Genomic DNA, 18,614 nt, shown 5'->3' with positions numbered 1-18,614 from the left:
TGTATTGGTTGACGACACGGCGAACCCTTTTTGCGTCATCCAACTGCGGCAGAAGGCAGCACCGAGGACACGATCCTTCAAGGACAGGTGTAACCGTTTTTAGCAACATTAATGGCGTCGTACTTAATGCTTCTCAGCATAACGAGAGCTATTTGTGTGGTAGACTAATGATTTCGACGCAATTTTTAAAATATTACTCACTACAAGCAGGAAGTTTGATGACGCATCGAAAACCGAGGGATCCCCAATACGTTGGATTTTTGGAACCCAATATTAGTGCCTAGATTGCATAACCGGAGTGTCCGTAGTGTAGAATTTGTTTTGTTTGCTACTTTTTCAACGTTTTTTGCTTTTCTTCTTATCCTTGAAGCATTAGAGCCCTTGTGATCAGTCTAAGGTTGGGTAAATCTGATTCATGAATTCATGGATCTGAATGAATCTTTGGAATGATTCAATGAGTCTAAATTTCGGTTGGAAAGATTCATGAATCTCTAAAGATTCTTAAATTTTGAATGATTCATGAATTTCGAAAGATTCATGAATCTTTGAAGATTTGTGACTCTTTAGAGATTCGAATCACTCATCACTGAAGATTAATCTCAACGAAAGATTCATGAAACCCAACACTAGACATGTGCTATTTTGCCTTCCTTGTCCTACGAAAAAGAGGTGTAAAAATAACCCAGAATGTACTGCATCTAATTTAAATTATGCCTACATTAATCTTATTCCAGTTTACCGTGCAGCAACAGTCGAATGGAGGCCGCAACGGCATTAAACAATATTAAAACCGCATTTTACCCCTATACATACAAATCGCACACGCTCACACTCAATTAGCATTCCATTCTACACCGCTTTTCGGATTGTTTATGCATTAAAGAATCGTGTATCGAGAACGCAAGAACCGTGTACGGCTACCATTCATCAATTCATCGCCGCCCCACCAAATGGCAACAAACCAGCAGCAGCGGTTTTGCCACCGGGAGACCCCGGCGATGTAATATGATTTATTTTCGTCCTCCGAGGAACATGTTTGTGTGTTGGCTTTCTTCTCTGCTGTACTCTCTTCTCTCGGGCGTTTCTTTTTCCCTCATATAACTTAAGCGCTAATTCTAAAGAGCTGTGTTTGTATGGTTTTTTTAAGGCACCGGAAACAAAACCTACACACTGTAGCGTATAGTAAGTGTGTATATTAACCACCATTCTAGTACCAATGCCGTTTTCTACGCACCACACTCAAATACAAGCATACCTCTCTTCTACTTTCAATTCAACATTTGTTTAAGAATAAGGGCCGAGAAATAGTGCTCCCTAAGGGATGACTCTTTTCGTCGCTCGACTACCATCTATCCCACCATTACAATAATTCTCTTAATGTAGCTCTAAAAAAACAAGTACAATGCACAACGGATATTGCTTAACTTACACAGATACACACACACACACTCAAAACATAAATCGCCGCATTGTGCACAACCCTACCGCTTTGAGAGGACGTGTGCCGCTTCTTACACCGGTAACTACCACACTAAGGACAGAATAGAATTTGTTCGAAATGATTACTTATTACTTTAAGTAAAGGCCACTTTTTAAGCACGAGGTATTAAACGCAGCACGCGCTTGCTGTCTGCTGCTCCTTAATTCTTCACTATGTTAATGCAACCGTCATTATCATCATAATCCTCCTTTGTCTTCTGCAGATACTTTCGGGAAGTGCAAGAGATTTTCACGATGGGAACTTGTACAAAATGCTTACAAACTATACTGGTACTGCTGCTACTGCTGTGTAATCTATTCTGTTGCTTCAGCCTCCTTTATCGGTTTCAGTTTCTGATTGTGAGACTGTAAAAGAGATAGAAAAAAAGGAAAAATTAATTGCAATTCAACATGTAAAACAACAAGCGTCCTTACCTCCTCGGCGATCTTAAGCAGCGTGTTGAAGGTGCTCTTGCCCGTCTGCTTCACCATGCCGTAGAACACTTTGGGGCCTCCTTCGGTGGTTAACAGCTCGTACGGCGTGCCGAACTCAACGCAACGACCTGCGTCCATTACAAGCACCTACAAGAGCCCCCAAACAAGTAAAATATTATTTTAAAACCCGCATACATCTTCAACCACACCAAAGCACCTACCTTGTCCGAATCCATGACGGTGTTCAAACGGTGCGCAATCGTCAATACTGTACAGTCGTTGAATTTCTCCCGTATCGTCTGCTGGATCAGCTTGTCCGTCTGCGGGTCGACGTTGGCCGTCGCCTCGTCCATCACCAGTATCTTGTTCTCGCGCAGTATCGCCCGCGCAAGGCAGACGAGCTGCCGCTGGCCCACACTGAAGTTACTTCCGCCCTCGTTAATCTTCGACGACAGCCCGGACGGCAGCTCGTTCACCGCGTCCTCCAGCTTCACCTCCTTCAGCGCACGCCACAGCTTCTCGTCCGGGTACTCGTCGAACGGGTCGAGATTGTAGCGCAGCGTGCCCGAGAACAACACCGGCTCCTGCGGGATGATCGACAGCTTCGCCCGCAAATCGTGCAGCCCCATCTGGCTCGTATCGCGCGTGTCGATCAGAATCGAACCACCGTTGTAGGACAGCCGGAAGAGCGCATTAATAAGGGACGATTTGCCCGCACCCGTCCGTCCCACGATGCCAATCTTTTCGCGCGGCTCAATCTCGAACTGCAAATCGCGCAGCACCAAATCGCTGTCCGCGTCGGGGCTGTACCGGAGCGTCACCTTCTCGAAGCGAATCCGTCCCTCCTGGGGCCACTCTTTCGGTGGTTTCTTGTCGGCCGGTGCCTCCAGGGCCGGTTCCGGATCGACGTTATCGTACTCGACCACCCGCTCCACCGATGTCATTGTGTTTTCGAGCTCGGCAGATTGGCGCATTCCCCACTGCACCATGCCGGTCATGCCGAGTGCTTGCGTGATGGCCAGGCCCACGTTGCCGCCGCTGTCGCCGCGTATGAAGAACGTTAGCGTGACGATCGCGATGTAGATCACGCAGAACACGTCCAGGTAGAAGCCGAACGCGCGCGACGTCGAGATGAAGAGGTAGAAGGCGGAGCTGTGCAGGTCCTGGTGGGAGTCGAACTCGTGCACGAGCACCTTCTCTGCGCCAAAGGCGCGGATTGTGGACAGGCCGGACAGGGACGCCGACAGATGGGAGTAGATCGGTGACCGTGCTGTAAAGAAAAAACGGACATTTTAACCATTTTTATTTTAAAATAATTAAACAAAAACCTACAAATACATACTAATTGCTTCGACGCGCTTAATGTTGCGTGAAGTGAGCAGATAAAAGGCACGCATAAAGTAGAAGATGATACCGATCACGACCGTCGGGATCAGATTGTACGGGTTGACGATCGCGACCACCACCACGATACCGATCAGCGACAGGAAGATCTGTATCACGTCCACCGTTACGCTCGGCAGGTACTCGTCGATCTGGCCCATGTCCTTCGAGAAGCGGTTCAGAATGCGCCCGGACGGATTCGTGTTGAAGAAGTACATCGAGGCGCGCGTAATGCCATTAAACATGGCGTCGTGCAGCTTGCGCGAAGCTTTCATTGCCGTCTGCAAAGAAAGGAAAATTCGTTACTTTATAAAATAGAAAAGGGAATTAATTTTTGGGTAAAACTCATTCACTCACCCTGAAGAAGAACATGCTGCGCGTGAGCGTTATCACAACCGTCGCCACCGTTAGCGCCGTAAAGATGTAGATGTCAATGTACCGGTCCTCCTCCTCATCGCCCGACGCAAACATCTGCCGGATGGCGGTAAAGAACACGCCGATTCCGCCCGCGCCCGTCGTAACGGCCGTGGTTACTGCCGGCGGCTCAAACGTGGTAGTTTCGTTGAACTCTTCTGCCGTCCCGTTGGCCAGCGCACTAAACGTTGCTCCCGCGGCGCCACCGTCCCCGCCGGCAGCGGCCGGCGCTTTCTCTTCCGCCTTGTTCACCCAGTACGTCAGGAAGTAGTCGCCCCCGGACGCGCTCAGCTGCGACAGCAGAAACATGAACAGTATCAGCACCACCACCAGGTTGCCACCGCTCGCCCTAAAGTACGCCCGGTACACGTCGTACCCGATCGAGCCCTCCTTCTGCCGCTCCTCGGTCGCTTTCGCCTCCGGGCCCTCGCCGTCCGCCACGGCCGAGTCCATGCTCGATTCGCTGTTCTGCCGTTTGTACAGGCTGCCCGACCGCTTGATCGACTCCGTGTCGGTGCTGTCGTCCTCCCGGCCGGACGGGGCCGCCAGCAGCTGGGCAAAGTCCTGCCCACTTTCGCGCAGCTTATCGTACGTCCCGACCGCCTCCACCCGGCCGTGCATCATCACGACGATCTGGTCGGCGTTCTGCAGGTACTGCAGCTGGTGCGTCACCAGTATCACGATCTTGCCCCGCAGGTAGTCGCGCATGCAGTGGTCAAACAGGTGCCGGCCAACGTGCGAATCAACTGCGCTGAGTGGATCGTCGAGCAGGTACACCTCCGCCCGCCGGTACACCGCCCGGGCCAGGCTGATGCGTGCCTTCTGCCCGCCGGACAGCGATACACCGCGCTCGCCGACGATCGTTTTGTCGCCGTCCGCAAACAGGTGGAAATCGCGCTCGAGGGCGCACGTTTTCACCACCTGCTTGTAGCGCTCGCGATCCATCGGCAGGCCGAAGAGGATGTTCTGGCGAACAGTGCCGGAGAACAGCCACGGTTCCTGGGAGGCGTACGAAACGTTCCCGTTCACCTTGATGCTGCCGGACTCGAGCGGCAGCTCGCCTAGGATGGCGTGGATCAGGCTAGACTTGCCGGCACCGACCGGTCCAATGACGGCTACGAGCGTCCCTGGCTGTACGTGCAGATCGACCCCGTCCAACGTAAGCTCGGTCGCTTTCGCATCCCAACGGGCGACCGCCTTCTCCACGATCACACCCGCATCGGAAAGATGATGCTGCTGGTGGTGATTGTTCACTGCTGCCGGTTCCTTCAGCCCGTCCGATTCCGAGTGGCGAATGAACTTGCTGTTCGGGAGGGACAGCGGATCAGCGTCCGGTTTCTTCTCCTGCAGATCGGACGACGAGGAGGAAGATGCGTCCTTTCCATCTCCACCAACCATGGAAACACCTTCCGCACTTTCGATTTCGTCGTACTGCATAAACTTCTGGATGCGCCGGACGGATACGAGCGCTTCCGCAAACTGGCCAATGCCTTGCGGGAAGAAAATCGTCATCGTCGTGCGGAGGATGTTGTAGTACGCGGTAATGGCGAACGCTTTCTCCGCCGTCACCACCTGGCCGGCCAGCGCGTACGCTACCAGGCTGAGAAAGATGGACACGCGCGTCGTGAACATGATGAAGGACAGCAGTATGCCGCGGATGTACGAAACGTAGCGAATCACTTTGATTTCCTTCCTGGAAAGGGAAAGAGGAGAATGTATTGAGATCAGCATAGTGATGTAGTGATGGGTAAAATTGGCAAAATACGAAGTCAACTCTGATCCGATTCCGATAATATCGGAACTTACTCTGGAGCCGTTCGAAATCGTCTGGAGCCGTCCGGAATTGCTCGCAGTCGTCCGGATTCGCTCAGAGTCGGAGTCGTCTCCGGATGTCTCCGACTCCGAGCAACTCAGGACAACTCCGGACGACTCCGACTGAAGACGACTTTGACCCGGACGACTACTATTCTCGACAACTCCGAATCCGGTTGGAACTAGGCGGAACTCCGGTCGACTCCGATCAACTCGGGACAACTCCGGACGACTCCAGCCCGGAGTCGGAGTCGTCGGGAGTCATAGTCGTCAGGTGTTGGAGTAGTCGGAGTCGTCCGGAGTCGTCCGGAGTCATCCGGAGTCGTCCGGAATCATCCGAACTCATCGGGAGTCGTCCAGAGTCGACCGGAGCTCCACCTAGTTCCACCCGGATTCGAAGTCATCAAGAATAGTAATCCGGGTCAGAGTCATCTGAAGTCGTCTGAAGTCGTCTGAAGTCGTCTGGAGTTGTCTGGAGTCGCCTGGAATCATCCGAACTCATTAGGAGTCGTCCGGAATCATCAGGAGTCGTCCGGAGTTTTCCAAAGTGGTCCGAAGTCATCCGAAGTCGTCCGGAGCCAACCGGAGCTCCACCTAGTTCCACCCGGATTCGGAGTCGTCGAGAATAGTAGCCCGGGTCAGAGTCGTCTGAAGTCGTCTGAAGTCGTCTGAAGTCGTCTGAAGTCGTCTGAAGTCGTCTGAAGTCGTCTGAAGTCGTCTGAAGTCGTCTGAAGTCGTCTGAAGTCGTCTGAAGTCGTCTGAAGACGTCTGAAATCGTCTGAAGTCGTCTGAAGACGTCTGAAGTCGTCCAGAGTCGTCCAGAGTCGTCCAGAGTCGTCCGGAGTCGTCCGGAGTCGTCCGGAGTCGTCCGGAGTCGTTCGGAGTCGTCTGGAGTCGTCCGGAGTCGTCTGGAGCCGTCTGGTGTCGTCTGGAGTCGCCCAGAGTGGTCCAAAATCCGAGCCTTTCCAAACAGCTCCAGACGATTCCAAACGATTCCAGATAATGCTGGACGAATCTACCTTCCGGAGTTAATTCCGAAATTGTCGAAATCGGATCGGAGTCGACTTCGAATTTTTGCCAACTAAACCCATCACTACAATTTCAAGCTTCTTCTCTCCCGTCCAAGTTCTTCGCGTACTTACTTTCTTGCCATCGCGACCAGCGCAGCGAACGGACGCTCCCATGTGTACATCTTAATCACCTGAATGCCCTGAATGATCTCGTTCATCAGCCGTACTCGCTCGTCCGTACGCAGCGCCGTGCGCAGGCGCAACTCCGACGTCTTCTTGCCCAGGTACGCTTGCAGTGGGATAAACAGTAACAAAAACAGTACACCGTAGATGGCGGAATAGCCAATCTCGCGGTACATCAGGTACGTTACAACGAGCGTTTCGAGCGGCCCGATCCAAAGGTAGTGCACAAACAGCACGGCAAGATCCAGTCGACCCACGTCGTTCGATAGGAGATTCACCACCTGTCCGGCGGTCGTGTCGCCCAGTGCCGTTTTGCTCAGCCGAAGCGACTTGCGGTAGATCATGCTGCAGGCGGCCACGCGCAGCTTCATGCCGAGATGCAGCTGGGACAGCATGTACGGATGGATGAACAGCACGTTGATGGCACTGCAGAGGACGACCGCACCGGCATACAGGTACGCCTCCGTAATGTCACCCTGCTGGCGGGAGTAGTAAGCGACCAACTTGCCAAGGAAAAACGGTTGCGATACTCTACAAAGGAAGAAAAGTGTTAGCATTTCCAAAGCCCCAAAAACATCCACAATCGAATACTCACTTGAAGAGCATTTCCAGCGTCAGCAGCACCAGCCCGAGCAGCGCTATTTCCCAGCCAAACACGCGAAAACCGGCCCGCAGCAGCTTCGGCTTCCGGTTCTTCATGCGCGCCTGCTTCTGCTCATTTTCCCACGCCTCGCACAGCCGATCGCCGAGCCCGTCGGATTTGTGCTCGCGCAGCGGCTGGTACAGATCGTCCGTGTTTAGCTCCTTCTTGTAGCCCTTGAAGAAGATCGGTATCGTCCAGCCGAAGATGATGTACGACAGAAAGTTGGCCTTCTGCCGTGGGCACGGTTCGCGCTCCTTGCGCTTCTGTGCCTCCATGGCGCTCGCTGTGAGCTGATAGGATGGGAGGGCGAACGAAAAAAGAACGTTTACTATTTCGTTGTAGGGCCAGATGGGCACCCCGGGAGAGTGCATCAGACAACAGGGCTTGTTTGATAGCGTTGCATAGAAAAAAAAGAAAAACACGAACGAGATTGTGCGGGACATGCACAACACATCAACAAACCATTCGACCTAGAGCACGCACATGATAAGAGATGCATTCATTCTTTCTTGTTAAAAAAGGAAAATAAAACATAACGATTGCACCATATGGTGTAGGCACTTTGATACGAGAAAGTGAAGCAGTCGGTAAGTCCGGTGAGGCATACACAGAGAGGTTATCACGGGTGAATCATTAAACAGGAAGAAACAAGATTGAAGCTGCCGTTCCTTTGCGTTCACGGGTGACAAACGTCTCCCAGACTGCGATCGCACCATAGCGATCGTGATCGTACGTTCAAATTAATGATGGGTAAAAAGCTGGCATAAAACCCGGAGTCGATGTTTCTTCAAATTTTGGAACCGACTCCGTAAGCTAGGTCCGCCTAGTATTTTCCGGAGCCGTTTGCACTCGTCCGGGGTCATCCGGAGTCGTCCGGAGTAATTCGGAGTCCTCCAGAATCGCCCGATTTCAGCCGGAGTTGTCCGGAGTTGTCCGGAGTCGTCCGGAGTTGTCCGGAGTCGTCCGGAGTTGTCCGAAGTCGTCCGGAGTTGTCCGGTGTCGTCTGGAGTTGTCTGGAGTCGTCCGGAGTTGTCCGGAGTCGTCCGAAGTTGTCCGGAGTAGTCCGGAGTTGTCCGGAGTCGTCCGGAGCTGTCTTTGAACGTCTCCGACTCCAGACGACTCCAGACGACTCCGGCAGACTCCAGACGACTCCAGACGACTCCGGCAGACTCCAGATGACTTGGACTCCAGGCGGAACTAGTGGTTCCGATTTTGCCGAAGTCAGAATCAGACTAACAAATAGCCGTAATCGGATCGGAGTCGTGGATGCGTTCCAGAGAGCACACCACTGGTTAAAATCTTCATGAAATGAAAATCTAAATATACCACAAAAAAACGACATATAATCCGCATAAAGATGGTGTAATTACTCGTAACGATAGCAAAAATGCGAAAGTAAACACAATTTATGTCCATCCCCAGACATCGTCGTTATGCCGGGGCCCCTCTGTCGGTGAAGGTCAAAATTAAGGTGAAGGTCTCCCCCCAGCCAACGACTGGACACGTACTACTACTGCCGACCTCCTGCCGACCGTTGGTGTTACTTATTCGTGCGGAAACTTTGCGTTTTTGCTTCCGTTTTTGTGCTTAGTTTGTATACGTCTGCGTAACATAGACATAACCGTCTCTAGAGCACTGGAAAAACCGGCAGTTCACGGTCTGGTGCATGATCGTTCGTTTCGTTTTCATCGTTCAAGTTTGGACACGTACCGGGCGGTGTAGAGGTGCGTGCCGCGTAATACTTTTGTACTCGATGTTTTAAAACTAAAAATGAAGAATCTAATGGGCTTACACGCAAGCGATCCTTGCCGTTTGACGTAACCCTGTCCCAGTCTGCAAAGGTTCTTCTCCAAGAAAGGTCTTCTGCTCTTGGCGTAATGAGCTAACCTCTGCTGAGATTTCAACCTGAGGTTTCTGAAGTACAGCAACCACCGGCCGGCCAGCCCATCCGACAGCAAATGTAGGCCACGACGTGCATGATAAGCGGTAATCGGAGCTGCTTCTCAAAAGGCATGAAGAACTCACTCACAAGTGCTTCCGGAGAGCATTAAGTCTCGGGGCTTATAACTGGCGGCAAGTCACCACAAACACCCTTAAGCCGGCACACTTTACAGCGTGATTCATCGCTTTCGCTTTTAAGATCGGATCCGTTGAACTCTAGGCGTGCTCCAGATTCGTAATAAGCAGCAATCACGGAACAATTCCTTCATGTAAAGCTACACTTCTTGGAATGCTCGTCGTAAGATCGTCCAATGCATCCAGAACCAGTACCAATCCGCTTATCGTGGACACCGCGCGGCACCAACAATCAAAATCCACTAAACACTAACCACCGTGGAAGGGTCTTCCCCCTGCTAAGGTCCTCCACGCTGTAGTACTGTATGGGTGATTCCTTGTACACATTTCATTGATCCAGCTATTGTCCGTGTCTTTCCCCTGGTACGTTGGGTTCGAACCTTTATTTGACGAACCAGAAACTTTGGAAGAGAGGGAGAGACCACCAGTCATCGTTAGAGGCCACCGAAGTGCACGTGTAGTGTTTCATGCACTCGGGTATCAATTTTAAAGCTACGAGTAGTAGTGGTGGTGTGGTATTATATAGTAGTAGTTAGAAGTTTTGGACTCTTTTGGCGGTGGGGCAACAATGTTAGTGTTTACCATTGCGCTTCACCGACTCCCACCACCTTGTATTAGTTTGAGATGATTGATGTGACCCCAGCAATGCCTGGATGGCGGCTCGAGCTACACCAAGACACACACCATCGCCCTTCGCCCTTTTGCTGCATATTTTGTGCTATTATCGTGACACGACTTTAAATCGATTAGTCGATCCTTCCCTTCCCGTATTGCCGGAAGCGGCAGCACCGGAGCAGCAAGCGGGCTTTGGTATTGGTTCTTTAAATAGCTTTATCGAGCAGTGACTGTGTATTTTTTTGTAAGTATTTTAAAAAGCAAAATAATCGATAAAATAGTTGCAGACGCAGGTGGGGGAGATAAGTGAAAAACTGATGCACCGAACACAGCGAGCGATTGCGCACTCAGGTGATGTTTTAACGCATCAAAAAGAAGCATTGCGTGGAACTATTATTATAACATAGAATTGTATGAATGAATAAAGACAATTAAACGCTATTTTTGCAAACAGCGCAATACTTCAAACGCACTAGATGACAGGCTCTAAATTCACTGCCGCTCCGGCTATTCAACCAACAGGTTTATCACCCCGTTTGCGGGTGGTTACAGCCCCCGAGTTACAGTGGTGGCCAAAGCAAATCTCATTATCTCGCTTATGACACCCAACCAGCCGGCCTGGAGCAGCGCTGTCGTTTTCATTTGCAGACAAAATAAACTAAGAACACAAAAAAACAAAACCTCCCCCCTCCCTACCGGGTGTCAGCGACATATATTATCTGGCTTATCTTCTTGTATGCTCCCCCTAGTGTCTTGTTGGCTGTTGGGTATTTGCCTGTTGTACAATGGCGCCCGCATTATCCTAATGCATAAAACCGACCCCCAAATCCTCTCTCACTGTGATGCAAGTCTTGCGATGCGAAGTAGGCCGTGCAGTGTGTTGCGTTAGGCGTTACTAATTACTTGAATTAAAAATAGAATTCTTCTTAGTCACGCATTTGCTTGGACCGACCAAAAAAAACGGACGATGACTGATAACGGACAACGGTGTGGACACACAGTAGGACTACTTCCGGAGCGCATCCTTGGCAGCGCTGTCGTGAAGCAAGAACCGGCTTTTGAGGTGTTATTAATTTTTAATTTGCCGCAAATGAAGCGCTAAACTGCTAAGTGGAGGTCAAAATAGCTCATTAATGGGATTTTTTTCTTTTCTTTTTTCGCTCATGACGCTTTTGATAAGGCGCTCTTGCGTGTCGTTCAGTGTTTGCACTCGATGGAGCACCAACTTCCGCAAACTGATAACTCTCTGGCAGCGCGGCCCGGCTGTCAATGGATCGTATTCCTAATGACTAAACAAACTTCTGGGCACGCGCATTTGTGGGTGAGTTGCAGCTCTTTTCTTGCTTCAAACTCCAAGGGTGATGGTTGTTTCATTTAACTAAGTAGTAACTTTATACTTTCTCCTCGTCGTCCTCGAACGATTCCTTGTTAGAGATCTAAAGGTCCACTCCCTGTAGTTAAAAAAAAACAACCCACCCATCTGCTCATCGTCTACTCACGCGCATTTCGCTTGTTACTTCCTGGCTACTTGGATTTCTACACCGAATTTTAGAAACAACTGCCGTCAAGATTGGTCCGTTTACAAGTAGCGGAAACAGCGGAAGTAGCGGAGGATCGGAGTAGGTACTGTGTCGATTCCTGGACCGAGATAGGTTTCCGATTCGAGGATTGCTTGAGAGAAGTTTAGACACAGTTACGGAAATGGAATGAAAAAAGGAAAATCTAACAGGACCTGAAAGTTGGAGATCAGCTCCAAGATTGACATGGGTTCTTTATAAGTTGTAGAGCGATTATTTGACGAGGTTCAGTTCCAAGACTGAATTCGGTGCGGGATTGGTTCCAGAGCTGGTAAGGATTCTCGGGAATTTCTAAGGCTGTTGTGGGTTACGCCTCAGTTTCTGGTTCAGTATGGGGTCAGAATATCTTCCAGGAATTAGTTCAATATCTGTTCGAGGACCGGTATGGCATCAGCATTATATCCAGGACATTGATGCATTCTGGATTGGTTTCAACATCAATGAGGTTATGGGATCAGTTCGAGGACCGAGGTAGGTTCGAACCATATCCTAAGACCTTTCTGAATTTCAAGGACCACACCGGATTAAGCATCAGTTCCAAGACCGTTATTGGACCGGGATGTATTCCAGGATCACTTGAAGTTCAGGATATGTTCCAGGATCGGTATGAGATCATAATCAGTTCCATAGCCGATATCGATTCGGCATCGGTTCCAGGATCGGTATGAGTTCAGGAGCATTTCCAATGCCAGTACGGGATTTGAGATCAGTCTCATGATCAGAATATGTTGTTGGACTTTTATGGGTTGAGAATCAGTTGCAGCTCTGTTATGTATTAAGTATCATTTCCTGGATAAGTATGGGTTCAAGATCCGTTACAAGACCGATATAGATTGAAGATCTATTACAGGTTCGGCATAGGATTGTGATCAATTCCAGAAACGGTTCTTGCTTGACCTCGCCGTAATTTCTCCTGATGTACTTCTTGGCTTTAAGAAGCGTCTGGAAATTGCGTTATCTTAAATAAAAGCCTTTTGTACCCTGGGGACATTAAGTACACCCTCAATATTGTGTTGCGTAGCCCTGTAATCAGACCAAACAGACTAGTATCTGACACATTACAGCATCTTCCGATAGTCCACTGCGTAATGGGCATTGTTTCCAGCTGCTTGTTTGTTTATTTGCAGCCAACGAACTCGAAATCAAAACAACTATTATTCAATGAATCGCGTAAAGCTCTTATCAGTCAGTAGGGCACAAATTTGAATGACATTTCCTTAGTGCATTGCAATAAACACCGGCCAACGTGCCCTTCAAAAGAAAGGGCCCGTCTCACCTGGTTGGTGACGATGATGCTGTACCGTTGTTTATTGATAACAAAATTCACTATTCACTATAGGTTCCGAACTGCGTACATTGCAAGTCCTAGCGTGGTGAATTTCGTCACCATCAGCAACACCAGAAACTACTTATCTACTATCTCCGATCGGAATGTTGCTGACAAGCATATTGTTTTAAAGGGTGCCTTCTTTCTTCTGATATTTCGGAAGCGAAGAGAACTCGCTACTACTCCCCTAGAAAGGAGTGGCCAATTTGCATCATCTGTGCCAAAATACTGCTGTTGCTGCTGTTGCTGCTGCTACTGCTGTTGCTGCTGCTATGCTACGAACGATTGCCTTTACGACAACCACAGCTGATAAGCCTGATAAAACCTGGCCCGATAGACGATCATTCTAGAATATCGAGACACATATCGGTGGCAGCAATCGGGACTTCGCGACACGAAACAATTAAACTACACAGGGCGACCAGGAGAGGTAATTCCAGCGCCACCGAACTCGTCCGGAAAGCTCGTATGATCATCATAAAAACGACACGCAAGCAATAATCTCGTTATCTCGCAGCGTGGGAGAAGCGTGCCAGTCAACAGGAATCGTGTACCAAAAAAAAGGTTGGCGCTACTATAAGAACTGGCAAATACCACACCCAACCCCCCACACCCGTGTGATAACGTATCGTTAAACAGCCGGCTGTTGTAGACCGGCGCGGCCGCCAGAGATCCGACCTCAATCTACCATGACACACGCAACTACAGTGGGCAAATATGCATCGCTCCCCACATGTGCAGTAGGAATTGAATTGCATGGCCGTGCGTATCTCTTCAGCATCTGTTGTCGGTGGTTGAACCAATTAATGTGGCGCGAGAGCAAACGGCCGGGCGCGCGGTGCTGCGGGCTAACACTGAGCGCCCGCCGCACTGCGGGGTTTATTGTATTTTGTCGAAAGGGGGCGGCAATTTAAACTCCAATCATTCAACGCATCCAGCGCGATGTGAAGCGAGAAGAATAATGAATGATTGACGGGATAGCAGTGGCCGCCATAGAATGGGATCGAAAATGCGTTTACAAGGGGGTTACTGGCAAGTGGGTCGTTGGTTGCTTTGGTTGTGCACGTGGCGATGCATTGCACTGTGTATCGTGTTTCAAACGTGTTGGTAAAATAGGGATTTTAAGACAATATTGAAGACGATCTCGAGATGACGTCTGGATCAATCTGGTTGATGGACAAATAAATTGATTATCATTTCTTGAAGTTATATAATCGAAGAAAACAGCGCCACAGTATCTTGACAATGACTAAGATCCTTTGATCTTCTTGTGATAGATGTTGTGTTCTTCAAATCCCATGATGAACTTGATCTTGAGTAATTGTTTGTGCATCTCTATTTACTATATACATAACGAAAAATCCTTTTCTAAATTATTCAATCATTTGTTATTACTCTTTCTGTTCAATAGTCTATATTTCAGACTCAAAGGCTATTCAAAGCTTAATAGAGGTTATATACTTTTATCACGTTAATGATACGACAACAACGAATGTGGGTTAATTGCAAGTCACCGCAGAGGTCAGCAAATCCGGCAGAAAGGAACCTACTACTTCACGGTCTAGTTCGCGTTCCCAATCTCCGTTCCGATTGTCTTCCGAATTTGTCCGAAGTGTTAGTTTATCATTTACTGCAAATCTTCACGCTCACACGTAATAGGAAGTATCATTGACAGAAGAGAACGATAGAGAGGAAAAAACGAACGGATGAACGACATAATCGCACCGTAGCTTCCGCATAGGGCGCTACACCACGTCATCGTATTGTCGTCCCCTCGCTCAATCTGATGTATCGAAACGGAAGGAAGTTCGTTCCGTCGATTGAAACGAACAAAAAACCCCGCCGGACGTCATCGAGTGATTCGCACCAAACACAACGACGCCGTAATCACACGTGACGATGACGGGTGATGATGCCTCCCTTCCACATCCACATCTAACTTCGTAAACATCGTTAGTGTTTGCTCGAAGTGACAGACAGACTTTGAAGGTGAGCGTTGTGGCAACAGTTTCTAAGGCACGAATGGAGGTTAAGATCACACGGGGTTTGGAAGTTTTAGCATGTGGAAACGTACCACGCAGCAATGATGCTTCTGTTTTGTTCTTTTGGAGGAGGAGTTCGTTTTGTGGGTTAAAGGTACGATTTGAACGTCGCCTTGTATAGGTGAAGCAACAGGAACGTAATCCTCAGTACTTCAAAAATGAAGATCTACCTGCTTTTAATTATAACTTGGAAGGATGGGTTGGTTAATTAATGGCTCAAAGCAGGGCAGTCAAACGCTAGAATTTCACCCGAAGGCGTTCTTTTCTCGTTTGAGTTGATCCTCGATCCAGTGCGTTGTTGATCTTGTGAGTTACGATACGATAGAGATCCTTCACTTTTGCTGAATTTTCATCATTTGCTTTGTTTCTTTAAGTCTCCAATTTTTGTTATTCGTGAAGTAAACATAGATACTTGTTTTATAACTTTTGAACGCTACACTTTGATTGTATAGCCCAAAAAAATATCGTATTTTTGCCGTAATAATTCAGAATTAAGAAACTTATTTATTTTATTTATTTACTAACAAAACTATTGGGCAAACTTTGCCATTAATGTCTTTAATGGCGGTTGGAATATTCGATTTTTTTTCGACAGCGTTATCATGTGTCAATCTTATGCATTAAAGAACAATAGATCATCTTTATAACCAGATGATATTCTACACCTAGTTAACCCTTATTGCTAATGTTTTGGAATATATTCTCAACTCTTATGATTAATTGTTCAAAGTTGTCTATTCGAGTCTCTAGAGTGTAGACTATTAAAAATTATGAAAAAGTATGATTTTGGTACCAATTTAAGGAATCTCATTAAAAATGAAGGCACAACCACTGGAGACTTAGAACTGACTGTTGCATCATATTGAATCACCTCTAAATCTCAAACATCAATTGAAACTCCCGAACGATCAATCGAGTTTGACACCGCTGTCTTCCTGAGGTCTGCTGCCCTGCCGTATGAAGCCGGGGGCTTGTTTTGTACCTTTTTAACCACAATCACCAATAGCGAACACCAAAAAGGGTCACCATATCTATAATAATTCCATCGTTGTGTGTTTATGTGTGTGAAAAACTATAAATTCGCGCCTACGTGAGCTAGAACAGACACACGCGAGACCGGCCGGCAAACGTTAAAGAAGATACACGTTCAGATAAAGCCGTAGCAAATTCTCCAATGACTTGCCACTTGCTGTGGAGTTTTTTGTAGCAAAAAAGAAAAAAAACAACGCCATAGAACGACCACGAACATGCCGGAAGTCCTCGTTCATCAACCACACAGATGATTCCCGAACAAGATGACGATCATCATCATCATTCCCCCGCAGCTGTCAGATCGAACACGCTTTGTTGTTGCAGGGGAGCGAAAAAAAAGGTAACCTCAACGGAGTAGGCTAAAACTCTGTGTGTTCCTTACCGGCAACCGCACAAACACTTATCCAAATGGTCACACTTTCACCTGTACCGCGGAGTTTGAAGACGGAAGGAAGGCCCTTCGCTCCCTCAACCCCATTTTGCGCGCGGGTGGCCGTATGCTGTGCGGTGGGTGTATTTATGTAATACGCTAGCGCGATCGAAATACATCATCACCACCCCGCGTCCCTCAAATTACATTGGCCGTAACGACAACACACCCCCGGCCCGCTCTGCCACACACATCCATACATTGTGTGTCCTCAATCTCGCGCAACAACACGTACCGTACACACACCGATCTATCTTTATATTCCCACGTTTACATTCTGCGGCCACCGACAATCGTTTACTAGTGTAGGCGCTGTTCGTTCCTTTTTTTTCCCCCAAATCTTTTTCTCTATCATTTCTCCGCCTTCGAGAGCCGCGTGCCAATTCCAACTGGATTTTACCTGTATTTGCGCGAGCCTTGTGTGTTTGATTGTCTCTTGGCTCTTCCACGAAATCGCAGCCTTACGCAGCCACAGGGAAGAAAGGACGGACAATGACCCCCCGGGGGAGGGGGAGAGCAGGTAAGTTAGGTTAGGGATACGGGTTTCGGGTTAAAGGCGACGCCGCTCTGCGGTCGCCATACGAATTGATTTAGTGAGAAGAGACGCCTAATGGTGGTGGTGGATCCAAATTAACGCACACACAAACACACACACACACACTGCGTTGCCATTGTTACCCCTTGCTGCTACGGACGGAAAAGAAATCGCAAACAAAAATGTATCCAAAACATGATGGCCAAACATGTCCACCAAAGAGAGAGGGAGAGAGAGAGAGAGCGAGCGAGCGAGTTCTAGAACGATCGCTTCCCTTTTCCCTTTTTGACACACTTTGTCCGGCACACACGGGCACCGCGTTGACCGGTTCGGCCGCGTGCCTTTTCGGGGGCCCTTTCCGCTTTTCTAACTCCTTTTCTAACCTCACTTAAAAAACACTCACCTCTTCGATCTAATCACAACCACGACGAATGATGATTTTATTTCGGGCACGGTTCGAACGGCACGTACGGGAAGCGGGCGACGAGATTGCTATCCGTCTTTACCTGAATGCGCTCTCGCTCGCCACTCCACCAAACAATTCCACACAACAAAACACAGCTGATGGGCTGGTGATAATCAATACACGAAAACTCTGAATCACTTTAAGTGCATACACACACACACGCACGCACACAAGAGACACACACTCGCTGGCACGCACGCACGCACGCACTTACACACTCCGCCACTCGTATAGTAGGATAGACGTACAAAAACCCTCGGCCCTCTGTGTGTGATGCGCACTGTTTTTTGTGTTCACTACATTCTTTTCCGGAGCGCTCGGCAAACCTGTGTACGGCACGAAGTGCGGCTTGCAACTGAGCGGTGCTACGACTTTTCTAATGACTAGCGCGCGCGTTTGTCTGCGGCAGCGCCTTACACCACCATTCGACCACGCCGGACAACCAACACTGTGTGTGTTTGTGCGTTAGAAGTCGTCAACGAAAGAAGTTTTATTATGAAAAAAAAAATGGTAAAACATACAGTGTGTAACTACTTTTTGACGGCACTCGTTCGGCGGGAGTGACAGATATTGGGGTTGAGTAAATGCGTTCGCCAGGCGAGGTGAAATATACAGGATGTTGTCTCTCCCTCAACCCTTTAGCTTTACCTGTCAAATAGTTTATTTCGCTATACAGTAGAACGTCGATTATCCGGGGGCGGATTAACCGGCGGGTGGCTTAACCGTGCGCATAAATGTGACAGCTGTTCAAACGAAAAGCGAACATTTGCAGCGAGATGCGTCAAGTGGGCAACCAGATTTTTGTGCAGCTCTGAGGTGTCTAAGGATATTTTCGAAATTCATTTTTGTTCATGAACAGCTGTTAAACCTATAGTTATTGATTAAATTAATATTTTACTAACGATTAATCGATTTATTCAAGTTGGATTAATCATAAAACTAATAAAAAACTAGTAATAAAATAATTTTTATATGAAAATGACATTTCTTGGACCATTATCCATGCAAATCGATTAACCGGCAACCGTCCGGTCCCAAGCTGCCCAGAAAATCGACGTTCTACTGTATATTTCACCTCGTCTGGCCTCACAGTTAGGGCCACGCTCACCCGATGCGATTTTATCGGAAGAAATTTATTTGGGAAATCTCATACAA

At 48.4% G+C, this 18,614-nt stretch overlaps 1 protein-coding gene across 1 annotated transcript; it reads right to left on the bottom strand.

Annotated features, from left to right (window-relative positions):
* Positions 1 to 908: 908 nt before the first annotated feature.
* LOC120893854 (probable multidrug resistance-associated protein lethal(2)03659) lies at positions 909 to 17,897 on the bottom strand. The gene is made up of 8 exons (XM_040295993.1): positions 17,397 to 17,897; positions 7,312 to 7,649; positions 6,666 to 7,247; positions 3,655 to 5,404; positions 3,257 to 3,578; positions 2,136 to 3,184; positions 1,915 to 2,061; positions 909 to 1,845 (listed from the first exon to the last, which is right to left on the bottom strand). The coding sequence occupies exons 2-8, from the start codon at positions 7,632 to 7,634 to the stop codon at positions 1,795 to 1,797; spliced, it is 4,224 nt and encodes a 1,407-aa protein (XP_040151927.1). The 5' UTR covers positions 7,635 to 7,649; positions 17,397 to 17,897; the 3' UTR covers positions 909 to 1,794.
* Positions 17,898 to 18,614: the final 717 nt, after the last annotated feature.

The sequence above is a fragment of the Anopheles arabiensis genome, chromosome 2, assembly GCF_016920715.1.
Source record: "Anopheles arabiensis isolate DONGOLA chromosome 2, AaraD3, whole genome shotgun sequence".
Lineage (NCBI taxonomy): Eukaryota > Metazoa > Arthropoda > Insecta > Diptera > Culicidae > Anopheles > Anopheles arabiensis.
Note: the sequence above shows the minus strand (reverse complement) of the source record. Positions and strands in the feature narration are given on the sequence as shown.

Excerpts from the sequence above, each read along its gene's own strand:
- LOC120893854 (XM_040295993.1), bottom strand. The coding sequence starts at position 7,634 with ATGGAGGCACAGAAGCGCAAGGAGCGCGAACCGTGCCCACGGCAGAAG. Across the intron at positions 7,248-7,311 it reads ACGCTGGAAATGCTCTTCAA|AGTATCGCAACCGTTTTTCC; the intron begins GTGAGTATTCGA and ends CTTCCTTTGTAG. Across the intron at positions 2,062-2,135 it reads CCGTCATGGATTCGGACAAG|GTGCTTGTAATGGACGCAGG; the intron begins GTAGGTGCTTTG and ends GGGCTCTTGTAG.